This window comes from Hippocampus guttulatus, chromosome 21, assembly GCF_054856545.1.
Source record: "Hippocampus guttulatus isolate MCC_2025c chromosome 21, RoL_Hgut_1.0, whole genome shotgun sequence".
Taxonomy (NCBI): Eukaryota; Metazoa; Chordata; class Actinopteri; order Syngnathiformes; family Syngnathidae; genus Hippocampus; species Hippocampus guttulatus.
Genome location: NC_141281.1, coordinates 667,714 through 686,561, shown reverse-complemented (window position 1 = coordinate 686,561; position 18,848 = coordinate 667,714). Strand labels below are relative to the sequence as shown.

Genomic DNA, 18,848 nt, shown 5'->3' with positions numbered 1-18,848 from the left:
TCTCCCAAAACAGTGTCTTCTCCCGCTTGGTGTACCTTAGCCTTCTCCGCAACGTATAATTTCTGTAAATAGCTTGTAATGGAGGACAATATTTTTAATATTACCCATAAATTCGGCAAATATCGCAAAACTAAGCTAGGGTAACAATGAGTTTTGCATAGGAATTCCCTCCATTTGAAGAGCTCCCGGTGATAGTCGTCAAACGTAAGTCAACTCGACCTCCATTATCTGAATTCAGCATACTATAGACGAGACATACACGTGCAATGCTCAGGTTTATTTGAAGTGTATTTGTTCCACAGCAACCAAACATGGACTCGTGCAGATTAACGGTCAAGAAACCCCCCATAGACAATATGACGATTGAAGAAAGTGGGGCTTCCGATCTGGCCGCGGCGGGCACATCACATCAGCCTCACGTCCCTCAGCAACAGGGTATCCCCGATCGTTAGCGCCGTAATGCTTTGCGGGTCTCCAACCCAGTTCACGACCTCCAGCTGTTGGGCGCCGTCGACGCTCAGGTGGAAGCGGTCGACGTGGGGACAGGAGGACAGGTGGTAGGAGGGGCACAAGTAGCACAATGACACTCAGGACAACTACAAGGACGACACTCCAACTTGGGACAAGGACACTTATCACAGGTGCACGCAAGACATGTCCAGGTAAGACAAGGGGAGCCATGGCCTGCAGGAAAGGAATTTAGGTTGAGCGCACACATTCCCTCAGAGGCCAAGTACGTGACGCATTCATGACTCTCAGACCTTTTTGACAGATGAATGGCAGGGCTGTGCCGCAATCCATGTCGGTGAGACGTCTGTTCCCTCTCACCACAACGCATGCATGGTGCCATGGCTCGGGATCCCAGTCGAGGAAGTCCTGTACATTACAAGGGATGTGATTTGAACATGTGTCGGTTTCAGGACATGTTCCTCATAGCCCTTGTGACACTAAACAACCACCTCGACAATTATCCAAAGTAACAAATGATTTTCGGAGAGCCTGGACTAGAAATGTAATGAATGACTTGCTCATTAAGATTTTTACACTCTTTTGACAAAAATAGATGATTTAACACGTACCCAATTCAAGGGGCTGCAGAGGATTACCCTCCATTTCTTGGGTACATTCTACCCAAGTTGTTTCACTGTTCTATACTCACTTGTATTCTTTGGCATTTGACTCAGCATGACTTAAGATTTGTTCTTGGTTTTGCTGTTCGGTGCTTTCTACCGTCTTTGTTAGCGATTTGCTTTACTGTTTTTTGGATATGTTAATTGCTCCATGTACAGCACTTTGTATGCAGTGATGGCTGTTTGAGAGTGCTCGAGAAATACAGTTGAGTTGGGTGTACATGTCAATAGACTCCATGCTGCTGGTGGTTGAATTTATTTTCAAAGTACATTTTTGCAGGTAAGGCTTGTTACTGACACCAAGAGCAAGTGTGTGTGCGGCATGATGTCCTTTATTTTTGGATCCTTTGACTGCCTAAAACATTAGGTTGAGCGCACACATTCCCATCAAATGTTTCTTCCTGCCGTGTGCTTTTCTAGCCTTGTGACGTTGGTTTTACTCCGGGTTTTCTCATCTTATTGGCAAATTCCAACAATGTCCTTGCAATAAAGCTTCACCAGAGTTTAAAATGGATTTTTATTGTTCAAACATTTGGACGCCAGTACGCTGTCATTCCCTGTTTAAATTCACTTTGAAAGATCAGCACTTCACTTCCATCCAGTTCATCAATGTTGATATTTCCACCTTTTTCTTGTTATCACCCCAGATCTTACGTTTTGCCAAATAAATAAGAATGCGGCAAATCATTCACTTACCACAGAGCTTCAGTCAGTAAATGAAAGGGACTTCCTCCACCAGAAAAGCCAATAGGGGTACCACTCGATACGCATTCCCACCCACGTGTTCGCGCAGCCCTCGCTCAGGCCTTTGGGAAAGGAGAACAACAACAACACTCGCAGCAATTAGTTTGAGCACAAGAACACGACTCACATCGGTGGACGTCGTGAAGCATTGTGTCCTGCCATTGGCAGGACTCCCCAAATCTTAATGCTCACCATTCAAGAACACCACCTCGTGGTGTGCGTGGAAGCTGGCCAGGTGACCACCCTCTTGGACACAGTGATACTCGGCCTGATACCAAGTTCTGGCCATATCTCTTCCACCAGCCCCTCTCAACGCCTGAGGACAGACACATTTTGAGCGGTTGTTTGACAGGGGCTTTCATGCAGGGGGGGCTCTTTGTATCAGCAGGAGGTGGCTTGGCAGTCTTTTTGCCAACCGCTCCTGAGTCTTCTTCCTTTCATAACTTTGCTGCGGTGAATTGGGAATTTCTCCATTGCGAGACTAATAAAGGTTTTTCTTATCTTATCTTATACCAGAGATGTCCAAACTGTGGTCCGAGGACCCCTAGTGGCCCGGCACATGACCAAAAAATGTCTAAAAACATACAATTAAGCCATTATCATGATAAGAACAACATTTTATCTTCAAAACACTGCAGTGAATAAAGATCATTCTATTTTAAGAGACAAAAATAGTTTCTTCCACTTTGTGCTTGATGGCTGATTGATTCAGACATCACATTAATGATCCTCGGGTAACTGAAAAATGGTCACCTTAGTTTTTTTTTCTTTTTTGATTCTGTTTATGGCCATGCGATTGGGCTGTTGTTAAGAGGGGTGTTAGGCACCCCCCAAAAAAATCAGCTACTTTCCTTAACACCTTGAACAGAAAGCTGATGAAACGAACAGTACAAACAATGTATAATTTCTTTCTTGACTGACTTGAGCTTAAAAAGTTGATGAATTTTAAAGGGGCCTTTCATCCTTCCATTTTTTTTTTTGCATCAAAACTTTGGACATCCCTGGTGTATACATGACAGACTTGCAGAATGAATCCTATGAAAGTTAATACAAAATATCGACTGGTAAATAAGACTCTTCTCAGGTACCAGGCATTTTTTTTCTCTTCCATACTTACACATGACCGAAGACACGAAAAAGCTGAGCACGCAGGCCATCAGCAGAAGTGGCGACATGGTGACTGCTACCGTGGTCCGTCACGAGGAAAAGAGATACGCTCTGGTCAGGTGGAATTACTTTTCTGGTAAGGTGGAATGACTCTCCGATGTGATGAAGCCAGCGGGCTTGGCTGCCGAATTTAAGCACAGTTCACACGGAACAACATGAAGAGTTGAAAGAAAAAGGGCTGCCCTTTCAGTTCGCCAATGAGCCATCACAAAGATGGGAACGGGCGGTGCTACAGGGGATTCAGCGGGGGACACATATCAAAGGTGTATACCAATAACAAAGCGGTTGTTGTCATCGTGAAATCGAAAGAAAGGCAAATGACCCCAGTAAAGCGCAACGTACTGCTGGCATCTGTGCTGTACTTTAACTGGCAACATCAAGGAAGGCGTTGTGCAACAAAACGTTTCAACTTGATTTTGTATTTGCCCTTTGTCGTGAGTTGCGTCATTTTACTGTCTTTGTTATGAACTTGTTGTTTTATTGTTGGATATATGATATTTGCTCCACATACGGCACTTTGTATACAGCAATGGTTGTTTGAAAGTGCTCTATAAATACAGTTGAGTTGAGTAGAGGGAGGGGGGTCCAAAAGACAAAGCCAGTGACCATAACAGAACACATTGAACACGTCGCTCCCACTCGTCGCCAATCAATCACAGACAGATGTAAAACTGTAGAGGTCAAACGACACCCCGCACGGGCCTTACCAAGCATTCAGAGTCGAGTGTATGTATACAGTAATCCCTCGTTTATCGCGGGGGTTACGTTCCAAAAAGAACCAGTGATAAACGAAATCCGTGAAGTCGTGAACTTTATTTTTTTACAGTCATTATACAGTATTTAACTATATATACAATGAAATGAAAGACCGAATCCTGTTTTCAGGCCCGATTACAAAAAAAACAAACGTTTTAAATAAATAACTATCATAGTTTTTGGAAATACTGTACTGTCGAGACACGTCGCCGCCGATGCGTTCTGATTTCAAGGGTGAAAAGCACTAAAAAAACTGCACGAAAAAAATCTGTGAAACAGCGAAGCCGCAGAAAGTGAACCGCTTTAGAGCGGCTACTTTCCAAAGTATGTCAAATATGTAAGTGGGAACATGTATGTACAACCCCCCCCCCCCCTCAAAGAATCAAGAGAGAGAGAGAGATGGTGTCCCATATATCGTATGAGATAAGATAATAAAACCTTTATTTGCCCACACTGGGGAAATTTGTAATGTACAGCAGCAGAATTGAGGGGGGGGGGTAGAAAAGGAAAAACAAAGTATCGCATTCACAAAATAAATACAACACAAAATATAGTTTTGTGTGATTGACAAAAATAGATTGGCGCAGCGCAAAAGTTAAAATTGTTGTCAGTTTTCTGAAAATAAGGGCTGAGTCGACAATATGCGGTGAAAGTAAGGACGCTCGTGCTTATTGTTAGCCAATGATAACAAGTCAAGTCAAGTCAGGTCAACTTTATTGTCAAATGTGCTCTATGTGCAACGTACAGCACAGATGAAATTTCTCTCCCCTCAACCACAAGAGAGAGAGGAGCCGCTGCGGGTACCCGCTCCGCCATCAACAGAACAGTAAACATAAAATGACAAAATAATACAACCCAACACAAAAGACACACACAGTCATGCAGTCTTCGCCACTTTTTCTGCATACACTTTGTTGTTTGAAGCAGTTATCGATGAAAGAGGAGAGATTTAAAGTATCCTGTCACCAGTCAGCGGGGGTGCCCATTACTTCGACATCGCGGACTGAATCGCGGAAAAAACAAACAACAATGTGTGTGTCTTTGTGCGTGTTAGAACTATATTTTTTAAGTTAATGTACACTGCACCCTAATCATCCTATCAGTCTCATTTTCAGAAAAAGTATTTAAAAAATAAAATAAAACAAAGCAGGTAGTGTAAATCTTTAACCGACGGTGGCGTGTGACCTGCATCACAGGAAGTTGTTCGCCTCAGCAGTCTGCAATTGCAGCTTGTGGTTGGAGCTATATCTTTTTTCGTTATCATTCGGAGTTTGTTTCATGTACAATTCACAGAGCGCGCGGGCAAAGAATAAGAATCTCGAGGGCCGAGGGAAGCACTTTAAAACAGTACGTGTGAGCTACAACGGGGGCGATCGCGGGATGTTGGTTGATCAAAGTCGATCTTTGGTCCAAAAAGTTTGACCACCCCTGCACCCCTCAAAGATGTCATGCTGAAAGTGTGCGCACGTCAGCTACAAGCTAAGTTTGAAAGCAAACAAGATGCTGGAGCGTCCATTGACGAAAAAAGAGATTGGCTCACATCTCCTGTCCCATGTCAATCCAACAACAACAACAATGACAAGCGCACGTCTCAGGAAAACGACTGCCAAAAACTGACCTCGAACATCCATCCATCCATTTTCCGAACCGCTTTATCCTCACTAGGGTCGCGGGGGGTGCTGGAGCCGATCCCAGCCGTCTTCGGGCAGTAGGCGGGGGACACCCTGAATCGGTTGCCAGCCAATCGCAGGGCGCACAGAGACGAACAACCATCCACGCGCACACTCATACCCAGGGAATATTGAGAGTGCTCAATCAGCCTGTCATGCATGTTTTTGGAATGTGGGAGGAAACCGGAGAAAACCCACGCAGGCCCGGGGAGAACATGCAAACTCCACACAGGGAGGCCGCAGCTGGAATTGATCTCTGCACTGCAAAGCCGATGTGCTAACCACTGGACTACCGGGCCGCCCGTAGTCTTATTATAGCGTGACTGAAAATAAGGTTCGGTCGGCAGCCATATATTTGCCATGAACACGTTTGCATGCAACAGTCGACCATCATCCCAGTTCCCAAGAAATCGGCAACATCGGAACTGAACGACTATGGGCCTGTCGCCCTGACGTCTGTGGTCATGAAGTCCTTTGAACGCCTTGTGCTGAACCACCTAAAGAACGTCACCGGACCCCTGCTGGACCCTCTCCAGTTTGCCTACCGGGCAAACAGGTCTGTGGAAGACGCAGTCAACATAGGTCTGCACTACATCCTCGAGCACCTTCCCGTGGACTGTGGCACAGACTGGATCAGAAGAAGTCCAGAGGTTTTCCAGGAAGCGGTGCAGACAAAAGACAATTAAACTGAACCCAGAAAAGTTCAAACTGAGACAAAATGAATGAATAGTCAGTTATATTTTATTTTTAAAAAAGCATAACATGTAAAAAGTAACCACACGGACATGTGTATATATACATAAAGCATATTTGACAATAAAGATGACCTTGACCTTATTCATGGCCCAAATGATACAGGATAGAGACATTAACATTTTTATCAAATGCACACAAACTAGCATTTTGTGCACAGATTACATGAATATTGTTTCATTGCTCGTTCAAAAAACCTCCACATCCCAACTGCCCTTTCAACTCCGAGCACCTCCAAAGTTGATTGACAGCAAGTGGGTGGGGAGAAATGAGCACATGGAGCAAAATTGAAGACAGAATACATTTTTCCGATTCAAAGACGGTTCAATTTTGAGGAGGGAAAAAAAAACAAAAAAAAACGAATACAAATGACCAAACCTATCCAGACAAAGACGGTTCAATTTTGAAAATAGAAAAAAAAAGAACTAATATAAATGACCAAAAATCCTCTGAAAACTAATTTAAAAACCACAACTCACAACCCAATGAAAATTAACTTCCATGAAGAATCCAAAAGTAACATCGCCCTGATGAAAATGCTAGATTTTCAATTTAGTTACAACAAAAAAAACTTTTTCAATGCAGTCAAGGGAAAGAAAAGTTCAGCATCCCGATAAGAAGGAACATACAATCAGCGTTGGTGATGAAATCATGAAGCCTGCACAGATGAAAGCTGAAAACTTAACTGTTATCTGATAAGATAAGAAAACCTTTATTAGTCTCGCAATGGAGAAATTCCCGATTCACAGCAGCAAAGTTATGAAAGGAAGAAGTAGAACAACAAAATATAGGAGCTGCTGGAAAGGTAGCCACTCACGCGGCGCCGTTTTGAAGTCAAAATAACGAAAATAACACAACACAACACATAGGACACAGACAGTCGTGCAATCTTCACCACTTTTCTGCATACACTTTGTTGTCTGAAGCAGTTATAGATGAAAGAGGAGAGGATCAAAGTGTCCTTTCACCAGTGGATCAGAGACGTCATGCTGAAAATGTGCACACGTCTGCTACACACTTCTGATTCTTAATCTGATGCTGCCACAAGAATCTTTGGCCAAAAACTCAGCAGGCAAACGTATTCTCACCAGCATGGGTTCTTGCGTGATTTATTAAGCTTCCCTTCTGAGAGAATCTTTGCCCACAATCTGTGCAGGCAAACGGTTTCTCACCATTGTGGGTTCTTGTGTGACTTATTAAGGTTCCCTTCTGAGAAAATCTTTGGCCACAAACTAAGCAGGCAAAACGTTTCTCACCAGTGTGTGTTTTTGTGTGTATGTTTAAGTTCCCCTTCTGAGAGAATCTTTGGCCACACTCTGAACATGAAAAAGGTTTCTCGCCAGTATGGGTTCTTGTGTGACATTCTAGGTGTCCCTTCCAAGAGAATCTTTGACCACAAACTGAGCAAGCAAAAGGCTTCTCAGCAGTGTGTGTACTTGTGTGACGCATTAAGTGATCCTTCTGAGAGAATCTTTGACCACAAACTGAGCACGAAAGAGGTTTCTCACCAGTGTGGGTACTTGTGTGAACTGTTAAGCTTTCCTTCCGAGAGAATGTTTGGCCACAAACTAAGCAGGTAAAAGGTTTCTCACCAGTGTGAGTTCTTATGTGCTTATTTAAGTTTGCCTTCTCAGAGAATATTTGACCACAATCTGAGCAGGCAAAAGGTTTCTCACCAGTATGGGTTCTTAGGTGCTTTTTTAAGCTTTCCCTCCAACAGAATCTTTGGCCACAAACTAAGCAGGAAAAAGGTTTCTCACCAGTGTGGGTTCTTGTGTGACCTGTTAAGGTTCCCTTACAAGAGAATTTCCGGCCACAGTCTGAACAGGTGAACGGTTTCTCACCAGTGTGTTTTCTGATGTGTAATTCCAAAGCACTTTTATAAGCATACATTTTCCCACAGTGAGAACATTTCCAGGGTTTGCTGTCAGTGTTACACGTCAGATCACCTTCTGACTCATCTACATCCTCCTCCTCCTCCTCCTCATCATCATCTGCATTTGACGACGTGTTGTCACTATCTGATAGTGGAGCTAAGAGGCCATCTGCTTTTGATTCTTCCTGGTGGTTTCCAACACCTTTTGTTGTCATGTGTTGACATGAGCTTCTGCTTGGAGCCTCTCTGTTTGCCTCATTTATACTCAGAAGGACGCCATTAAATGGCACCTTGCAGATAACCTCCTCCTCCTCCTCTTCTTTGATGTCAGGGGGCTCATCCACCTCTGCTTTTGTGCAAGGGTGCTCTCGCTCCTCCTCTTTAATATATTGGGCTTGCTGCTCCTCTTCCTCTTTCAAGTGAGAAGGTTCTGCATCCAGCCACTCAGGACAAACATCTTCACTGATGTCTGAAAAACACAAGAAGACAAACACGTGTGGAATCATGGTTTAGATTGACAATGAAAGCTATGAGAAGAGCCAGATCAATCAATCAAAGTTCATTTATACTGCACTTTTCAAACAGAAAAGTACAACTCAAAAGTGCTATGCAATTAAAACATCAAAATTACAACATAAAAAGAGGACCCTTCTCCTCCCTCCCCAACTAACAGATACATATCACAAGATGCCTATGTGCACACACACACACACCCTGATGAACTATATGAAAAAAGGCATGGCAAGGCACAGAGAACCATGAGGAAAAGAGCACCCAACGGGAGCTAGCAGGCGTGTCCGTCAAATTAACCCCCCCCCCCCTCCTTCCCAGAAAAAAAATAATTTCCAAAAAGTAAGAACGCAGCGAAGGAAAGATAACTGGGAGAAAAGAAAAGGAAGTCAATTCGTCTCTCTTGACCGCTTTTGGCAGAAAAGTTGCGTAAAATGGTTAATCATGACAGGAAGAAAAGTAGGTCGTAACCTATGGTGAAAGAACTAGTAATGCCCAAACCTGCTCCGCGTGAGCCGAATCGAGATCGAGACTGGTTAAAGACAGCCCCGCTGTCCTCTTTTGCTCCACAAAGTTGCTCATGGTTCTCCGCCTTTCTTCTTGTGCTCATATTTCGGGAAAATCACAACACTTTACGTTCACACTTGATCTCTGCTTTGCGGCGGCTAGCAAGCTAGGCCAAGTAAGCTAAGCTAAGTAAGCTAAACTAGGCCCCGAAGCTTGTGATAATGATGTTATAGTCCAATAAAGCAATGATGGGTGTCCTGCGTCGAGGCTAAGTGCGTTTAACTGTAATTCGACACGAAATGTTGGTTATTTTTGTTTTTTAAATTGTTTTTTTTTAAACTGACGCCGTGTTGTAGTGTGGCGTGCGGAGGTCCAGCTTCAGCGATCGAACAACGATGTACGGCAAAGCCTTATGGACAAACTTAAAGGCAGCAATCGCCTAGACCAGTGGTCCTCAACTAGATAGGCTGTATGTCCACTTTTTTTTTTTTTTATAAGACCAAGGTCCGGTCCCATGCACGGCGGTCATGGGGAGCAGGGCTATATGCCAATTTAGTATTGTCAAGCCAAGCTTATACAAATCAACACTTTTCACAACCAACCAATAATGGGGTGCATGAAAATAACAATTATTCACTTTGCCAGTACACAGCAAATAATGAGAGGTATTGTGTTGAGGCAGAGGAACTCTTTTATTTTGTTAAGTTGTGCTTGCTTAATAATATAAATAGCCCTTTTAGGGAAATAAGACATTTTTACTTTAACTTTGTTCAACAGTAGTTGTCTTTTTTCCCTTAATTTAACAAAAGCAAAACAAAATACCCTTTTCACATCCCCTCTGAAATCACTGAAAAATATATCAGAAGAGGAGTTAAGAACCAATTTAAATACACAAGGGACACAGGAATGTGCAGTGCTGTTCTTCCACTAAAGGTGAATGCAATGTCTGAGGCATGCAAATATTATTTGAGGACGCCATTGGGATCTTCATTTACCATGTTGCGGTGTTCTGCTGTTAAACAGCTGCAAAGATCCCCGGGTAGACGGGAGCAAAACTGCACACAATCGAAACCTCCCGCGATTCGTCTGGTCTAATTGTCTGTGTGCCGCTCTCCTGGGCTGAAGCTGTGAGCACACTGTGGCGTCGCGCATGCGTCTGTTTCCTGACACAATCATGCATTTTGAATGCATGACGCTTATGTATGGGCACACCTTAAATTCAGAGGAGCCAATCAGCGCATCGTATATGCTGACGCTTATGTATGGGCACACCTTAAGTTCAGAGGAGCCAATCAGCGCATCATTATCGCCGACATCCCCTGCTCAGCCATGAGCATGAGCCAGTTCGTCAAACATTATTCACACACACAGTCGCGCTGCTGCGTCCTCTGCAATACATCTGTTCATGCACGCAAATAATAAGACGGATAATTTTAACAAGCGATCGCGGTAATGCGCAGATTATAGTCCAAAAATATAAAATGTATAACGTAAAAATCACTTTATAATTTATTATTTTATACAATTTGCCAAGGGACCGGACAGAGGAGGTCCGGACAGAGGAGGTCGGCGGTCCGGTCGTGGATCGCGGTCCGCCAGTTGAGGAAGACAGGCCTAGACTCGTAAAATGGATACAGTACTGTGATGTTATGAGTAAAATAACATAAGAACTACATTACCCAGCATGGCACAGGAGTTGAGAGTACAAATTGGAAGTAAAGAGTGAACGAGTTCTATCCAACACGCCTCGTCTCCTTCATTACATGATAAGAGAGACAACACATGGTGTCAGAAGTGGCCGTGAGCTGCCTCGGAGTGAAAAGGTTTGCCACAAAAGAGCTACGAAAGCACGAGCGAGAGAGGATTTGGAGTCCCCGGCCGTGCGAGTGAACGCGTGATTGGCGAAGCTACATGCAAGCGGAGTTAGCGACTGCATGCGTTGGCTATGAACTGCGAAGTGAAACGAAGGACGCGGGACAGATTAAACAAGTAAAAAGACAATTTTGTGCCTGACGTGGAGGACAACCAACAACAGAAATCAGACTTTTGCCCCGTTGTGCTGTCATGGATAAGTTAAGTCCACCTACTTCCATGCAACTGACTGGTAATCTTGCTGATAACTGGAAGCGTTTTAAGCAAAGATGTACTATATATTTAGCAGCAAGTGGAGCAGGAGGTGATGATGAAAACCTGAAGGCTCACATTCTTTTGCATGTCATTGCAGAAGATGCTTTGGACATACTGTATACAACAGTTTTTGTTTGGATGAAGCTAATTTGACTTTGGCAAAACTGATGAGGAAGTTTGAAGAGTACTTTGTGCCTAAACAAAATGTGACTTTTGAAAGGTACAAGTTTTTCACACATGACCAGCAGCAAGTAATGCCTTTTGACCAGCACTTGGCAGAGCTACACACGCTGAGCAAAACATGTGAATTTGACACTCTGAGAGACTCGTTAGTGCGAGACAGGATTGTTTGTGGAACAGCGGATAATGCACTGAGAGAGACTGTTTAAAGAAACTGAACTTACATTGGATACGTATGTCAGTATGTGCAGAGCAGCAGAGACCACTAAAGCACAAACTGAAGAGCTACGAAGAGGAGAAACAACAGTGCATGCGATAAATAAAAAACAACGGAAGAAAAATACATTTTCCAAATAAAAAGACCAAAAAGAAAAATCTACAGAATTTACATGTGGTAGATGTGGGTGCAGCCACAAGCCAAAATCTTGTCCAGCATTTGGAAAATCCTGCAACAAATGTGGAAAGAATAACCATTATGCAATATGTTGAGGAGCCACATCAAAACAGAAAGTTCACACAGTTGAAGAAGATGACGATAACGAGGAATTTATTGTGGATGTGGTACAAGCTTGTACAGCAGAAAAAGAAGAATGGATTGTACCAATAACAGTGAATGAGACAATTATACCGTTCAAGTTGGATACAGGTGCACACACAAATCTAATATCTTTGGAAGATGACAAAACATTGACGACAAAGAGCAAAATTCGTCCTGTAAAAACTAGAGTGAGTGGATACACTGGAGAATGTGTTAATGTTCGAGGTGGATGCATTGCAACCTTCAAACACAAAGATCGGCATATTAGAGCACAACTACTGATTGTGGATCTGAGTGTACAACCAATCCTGGGACTCAGTGCATGCGCAAAGCTCAATCAAAAGAGTGTTTGTGGTGACATCTTCAGATGCGGAAAATGCTCAGGATGTACTCATGGAAGAGTGTAAGGAATGTTTTGAAGGACTTGGATGTCTTCCTGGACTACATAAAATACATCTTGATCAAAATGTGACACCTGTTGTGCACCCTTGTAGGAAAGTTCTGTTTTCTCTGCGGGAAAAGCTGAAAGATGAATTAGCGGGCATAGAAAAACTCAGAGTCAACAAGAAAATTGATGAGCCAACTGAATGGGTCAGCTCACTGGTTGTTGTACAAAAGCAAACAGGTGCACTGAGACCATGCCTGGATCCAAGGGACCTAAACAAAGCAATCATGAGAGAACATTTCAAGTTACCAACCAGAGAAGAAATCATGGCACAATTTGCTCGAGCTAAATGGTTCAGTAAATTCGACGCTTCGTCTGGCTTCTGGCAATTGAGACTAGATGAGGAGAGCTCCCAACTCTGCACGTTCAACACCCCAGATGGGAGATACAGGTTTTTTCGTTTGCCGTATGGTATCTTCAGAAGTCTATCATAAGACTATTCACATGATTTTTGAGCACATACCTGGTGTACAGACCATGATGGATGACATCATAGTATGGGGCTCAACTCAAGAAGAACACGACGAAAGAAGACAAGTGCTAGACAAGACGAGGGAGGTGAACCTGAAACTTAACAAAGAAAAATGTGAGTTTGCAGTGAAATCACTTACCTCTCCAGCCCGCCCTGACAGCACTAGGTAGCTCCTTCAGCCAGAGACTGTTACACCCGCGCTGCAAGAAGGAGAGATACCGACGCTCGTTCCTACCAACTGCTGTCAGGCTGCTGAATAAAAAATAGCAACAATAATATTAATAATAATTAAATGATGTGGAAAACAACTGTAAATAGACCTGCGATTTATCCATTTTGTATTTATATTGCACTTAATTGAACGGTGTTTGTTTTTTTTCTTCTTCTTTCTGCCTACCATATTTTCACGACCATTTGACGCACCGTATGGTTGGGCGCAGTCTCATTAATGGGTGCTATTTCTGTATTTTACACATAGACAAAACGCACTGTATTATTGGGCGCAATTTTAAAGTGGTAAAACATACGCCAGCTTAAACATACGGCATGCATGCGCGCACGCTAAAAACACGTTAGCTTGTAGCATACGGTAGCATGCCAAGACATACAGATACAAGCTAAAAACACGTTTTTAAAAAGGCAACGGAAAACGGAGTTCCGTTGTATTTTATTTAGCCATCGTACAATGTACTCACGTTTTTCGATCAATCATCACCCAGAAATCCATCAAAGTCCTCATCCTCTGTATCAGAATTGAACAATTGTGCAAGTACCGGTAATCCATCAAAAACGCCGTATTCCCTCTCGTTGTCAGTCACTCTCATTGCCATGTGGCTCCACACAAATGATGCCGGCTTTGCCAAAAACTCGAACAACAGTCCAAGCAGACACGTTCGTCCAAGCAGCCACAATCCATTCGCAAATTGTGGCGTAACTCGCCCGGCGCTGCCTCTCACTCTTTGTAAAGTTGTGTTTGCCATCGATCATTCATTGTTCCCATGCCGTTCGCAACTTTACTTTGAACGCCCGGTTGATGCCGATGTCCAGCGATTGGAGTTCTTTAGTCAAGCCTCCGGGAATAACGGCAAGCTCAGAGTTCATTTGCTTGACTTGGTTTTTCACCGCTGCTGTGAGATGGGCACGCATGCCAAAAGCATAACCGATGGCTTGAAGTTTGAACTGAGCTTCGTAGGCGTGTCTCTTTGTAGAATTTATTTTCGGGGGTTCTTAGAAACCAAAACCGAAGTTGTTTTGCAACAATGCACATAGCCACACTCTATACAGGTGTTCTTGCTGCTGGAGGCTGTAAATTTCCCCAGTGTGGGACAAATAAAGGATATCTTATCTTATCTTATCCTATCTTATCTTATCTTATCTTATGTTATGTTCGGGCGAAGAGGGGGTGAAGCCAGACCCGAGAAAACCTTCGGCAATCAACAACATGGACAGACCAACCAACAAAGATGAGGTGAGACGGTTCCTTGGGATGGTGACATGTCCTGGTGGGAAATGGCCTGACTCTCAGGAGGAATCGCACAGATCTACAACCACAGCTATCAGTGGAGGATGCTGCGGTTCAAGACACACTTCAGCAGGACACAGCTGGTTCGGGGGAGTTGGCTGACCATGATATGACAGCAGTGTCAACGTCACCAGCTGTTGAAAGGATGTCAAGACCGAAGAGACATGTTCAGTCGCCTAAGAGGCTTATTGAGAGTTGTTAAAAAAAAAAAAAGTTTGTCTTGATGCTTGCAGTTCTATGATAAGGATTTATTTGTTGGAAAAAAATCTGTAACATGATCTTGTTTTTAAGGATAAATATTATTTCTTTATGTGGTAATATTATTTCTTTAAAGGGGGGAAGATGTGATGTTATGAGTAAAATAACATAAGAACTACATTACCCAGCATGCCACAGTAGGTAAGAATATAATATAAAAAATAAACACTAACACGTCATTGAATAGTGAAGTTTCTTGGTCTATATATTAAACCGCATAGTCATGACTTATGCTTTCCAGTTATTTTACAACGTTGGTGCGTGTATGCACTTTGTGAACAGTTCATCAGATCAGAGGCAAAACGTTTTAATAATCGTTTTGTTTGTCAATCCCAGTGGTTTACTGTAAAAGTGACACGTCAGGCATATATCTGATCATTTTTTCGAATGATCCAACGCCCGATTGTAAAGGTTATGAGGGGAAAAAAACGCTGCGGGATTCCAAACCACAATAACTCAAAAATATGTATCAAGTTAACGACACTAAACGGAACTTTGCCGGGCCACTAAGGGGCACTGCAGGACCAATCCTGTGAGACCAGATCCTCCGGAAAAGCCTGTGCGGGCTTGCATATTTAGTAACTGTAATTGGCCATTTTTTGCAGATAATATGAGGTCCGTTTTACTTCATCTCTTTTTAAACACGTGGACATTATATTTTACAGAACATCATAGTTACACATCGTGAACTCTTTTCCTTATTCGAAGCATTTTTGTTTTGCTCTTATTTGTGTGTTTTTTAGTTTGCTTGTGTGTTTCTTTTGTTGTTGTTGCATTTGTTTATAAACATTCGGCCGTTTGCGACGCGTTCAGAATCAATTTGGAACAAAATTAAATTCAATTTGAACTCAAATAAAAATTTTAAATTTTAATTTTACCAAATCCTCATGACAATTTGAGTTTGTTGGATAGCCGTTTGAGGGAAATGTAAACAACAAAGATGGCTGCTTCTGGTGATTGCTGTTCTGGTTCATCACGACACATTCGGACCTCAAGCAAACTTTCTTCGTAATTTCCCCAACTATGACAAATAACGGAATATCGTATTCTTCGCCATCCAGTGTTCTCGGGTTTGAGAGAAAATCCTTGGGAATTTGCCGCATCAGCTCTTCATCACGAGTCACGTTGCTGGTTCTCTTTATGGCCTTTCATGTTTTTGCGCACCGCACTCCAAACTATTTTTTCACCCTGTTGTCGCTCTCTCCTCACTGCCAGTCACTGTGACGATCGCTGGTAAAATACATGCAAAGTCGGAATTAAACTGAACAAAACCAAGAGGAGCGTCTGGATCTCTTAATTTCCACGACAAAGTTGTGGATACGAGGGATTGATTGATTGCAGCATCAAGCGGAGGTTTTATTGATTGCTACCCGACACACATGTCCCACATTGTCATTTAAACTTTCTTTGTTAATACTGCTCAGATGAGAGGTGAAAACGTCATTAATAACTGTTCACCCCATCAACACACTTGTGATTCTTCATCTCATTCTTGCGCGGGAATCTTTTGTCCACAAACCGAGCAGGTACAAGGTTTATCACCAACGTGGGTTCTTGAGTGCAATTGTAAGTGATGCTTCAGAGAGAATCTTTGGCCACAAATTAAGCACGAAAAAGGTTTCTCACCAGTGTGGGTAGTTGTGTGCCTCATTAAACTTGCCTTCCGAGAGAATCTTTAGCCACAAACCAAGCAGAAAAAAGGTTTCTCACCAGTGTGGGTTCTTTGTGTGATAAATTAAGAGTACTTTCTGAGAAAAATTTTGGCCACATTCTGAACAGGCAAAAGGTTTCTCACCCGTGTGGGTTCTTGGGTGTATTTTCAAGCTTTGCTTCTGAGAGAATCTGTGGCCACAATCTGAACAGGCAAACGGTTTCTCACCAGTGTGGATTCGTAAGTGTAATTTTAAGTGATGCTTCAGAGAGAATCTTTGGCCACAAACTGAACAGGCAAAAGGTTTTTCGCCGGTGTGGGTTCTTGTGTGTATTTTTAAGATTTCCTTCTCTGAGAATTTTTGGCCACAAAATGAGCAGGCAAAATGTTTCTCAACAGTGTGGGTTCCTTTGTGTCTTATTAAGGTTTCCTTAAGAGAGAATTTCTGGCCACAGCATGAACAGGCGAATGATTTCTCACCAGTGTGAGTTCTCATGTGCGATTTCAAAGCACTCTTGTAAGTAAACATTTTCTCACACCGAGAACATTTCCCGGGTTTGTTGTCAGTGTGACACGTCAGATCACCTTCCTTCCTGGGCAATCGGCCCCCGTCAGGGACTTGCCCCCCCTCCCGGGTCCCACACCCGGTACGACTCTCGCTGGTGCCCCGCGAGGTTCACACTCAGTGCGGGCCCCGGAAGGGCCCTCGCCTGATTTTTGTTTAAGGAGGGTTGTGGGGCGGCTACTCCCACTTCCCTCCGTTCTAGCGGGGTGAGCCCTGGGAGCCTCACCTTCCGGTGAGGCCCCACCTCCTCCCCCGCCGGCTGGTGGGCATTTAGCCGCAACTGGGGCCCAAGAGCCCCGGCGTTCCCCCCTCGCGCCACTTGGAGGCATCCCACCACGTGAGGACGTCAGATCACCTTTAGACTCATCATTTTCATCCTCATCATCATCATTTGACGACATGTCACTATCTGATAGTGGAGCTAAGAGGCCATCTGCTTTTGATTCTGCCTGGTGGTTTCCAACACCTTGTGTTGTCATGCGTTGACAGGAGCTGCTGCTTGGAGGCTCCGCCCCACTTTTATCTTCATCTATGCTCTTTAAAGGGACACAAGTCAATGGCAACTTGCAGATACCCTTCTCCTCCTCCTCCTCTTTTATGTTGGAGTGCTCATCCACCTCCGCTTTAGTGCAAGGGTGCTCTTGCTCCTCCTCCTTTTTCATGGAAGGGGCCTCCTTTTTAAAGTAGGAGACCTCTTTTTTTCTCGTCTTCCTCTTTAAACTGATAGGGGTCTGCATCCAGCCGCTCAGGAAATATATCTTTGCTGATGACTGAAAGACACAAAAATACAAACAAACGTGGAATTATGGTTAATATTTACAATGAACGTTCTGAGAAGAGCCAGATCAATCTATCAATCAGACTTCATTTATATAGCACATTTTCATATATAGAAGTGAAACTAAAAGTGCTGTGCAATTAAAACATCAAAATTACAACATAAAAAGAGGACCCTCAGGTCAGAAAAATAAGATAGCCCAAGACTGTTAAGAGATTTAAAAACGAATCAAAGCCCCTTAAAATTGATCTTAAACCAGATCGTGAAACAAGAGAGGAGAGATTCTTTTCTCCGGAATTTTTATGACAGACGACGGACATCCTCAAGATCAGAGATTGTTACATTTGCGTTTTTCAGCAGGCTTTTTCTGATTGCAGCTGTGGTCGGTAGGCATTATGATGCACGAGCCCCGGTGACATGACTTGGGTATTGAGCCGGTGTATGCTAGCTGGATGCTTGCTGGCCAGCTCACGGGTGGGAGCGTGTCCGTAAAATCACCCCACCCCAGAAAAAAAAATCACCGAGTGCAAAATTGAAGATAGAAAGACAGTTTCAACAAATTAAGAACGTAGTACTCAAGTGAAGGGAAGGGAACTGGAAGAAAAGAAAAAACACTTGTGACAGAAAATACAGCTTTCTGCTCTGTAAAATGGTTAATAATAACCTAGAGAATTGAAGTGGCCAAACCTGCTCCGCGTGAGCCAACTCGAAACTTCTTGAAAACATCGTCGCTCTCCTCTTCTGACCCATAAAGTTGCTCCTCGTACTCTTCTGTTCTTCTTGAGTACATTTGTAGGTAAAATGAGCACACTTTACGTTCACACTTGATCTCTACTTAGCAACAGCACGGCTAGTAAGCTAGGCTAAGTAACCTAAGCTCGGCCCAGAAGGTTGAGATTAGTGATGGGTCCAGCGACACCGATGCGTTGACGCATGCGCCGGGCTCACAGAGCAAACCACGTGTCGGTGCATGTGCTGCTTCATTACGTCACGTGATTGACACGTGAACTGCAACGGCGCAGTTTAGACTGCATCGGCTGCGTTGACACAGTCCAGGCTGCTAAGTGACACATCGGCTGCGTTGACACTGTCCAGGCTGCTAATTGACACGTGAACTGCACCGGTGCAGTTTAGACTGCATCGGCTGCTTGGCACAGTCCAAGCTGCGCCACTTAGTCCAGGGGGCGTCGACTCAATGC

At 43.5% G+C, this 18,848-nt stretch overlaps 1 protein-coding gene, 1 long non-coding RNA gene and 1 pseudogene across 3 annotated transcripts; all 3 read right to left on the bottom strand.

Moving 5' to 3' along the window:
* Positions 1-262: 262 nt before the first annotated feature.
* LOC147186585 (uncharacterized) lies at positions 263-3,243 on the bottom strand. The gene is made up of 5 exons (XR_015099062.1): positions 2,992-3,243; positions 2,067-2,190; positions 1,827-1,936; positions 762-876; positions 263-684 (listed from the first exon to the last, which is right to left on the bottom strand). It is a non-coding gene; the product is annotated as an uncharacterized LOC147186585 (long non-coding RNA).
* A 4,077-nt stretch (positions 3,244-7,320) lies between these two features.
* On the bottom strand, positions 7,321-9,509 carry LOC147186584 (uncharacterized; annotated as a pseudogene). Its single transcript, XR_015099002.1, has 2 exons — positions 9,108-9,509; positions 7,321-8,565 (listed from the first exon to the last, which is right to left on the bottom strand). The product of XR_015099002.1 is annotated as an uncharacterized LOC147186584 (transcript).
* Positions 9,510-16,141: 6,632 nt separating this feature from the next.
* Positions 16,142-18,439, bottom strand: LOC147186583 (uncharacterized). The gene is made up of 4 exons (XM_086102550.1): positions 18,356-18,439; positions 17,227-17,641; positions 16,401-16,891; positions 16,142-16,231 (listed from the first exon to the last, which is right to left on the bottom strand). The coding sequence occupies exons 1-4, from the start codon at positions 18,437-18,439 to the stop codon at positions 16,142-16,144; spliced, it is 1,080 nt and encodes a 359-aa protein (XP_085958676.1).
* Positions 18,440-18,848: the final 409 nt, after the last annotated feature.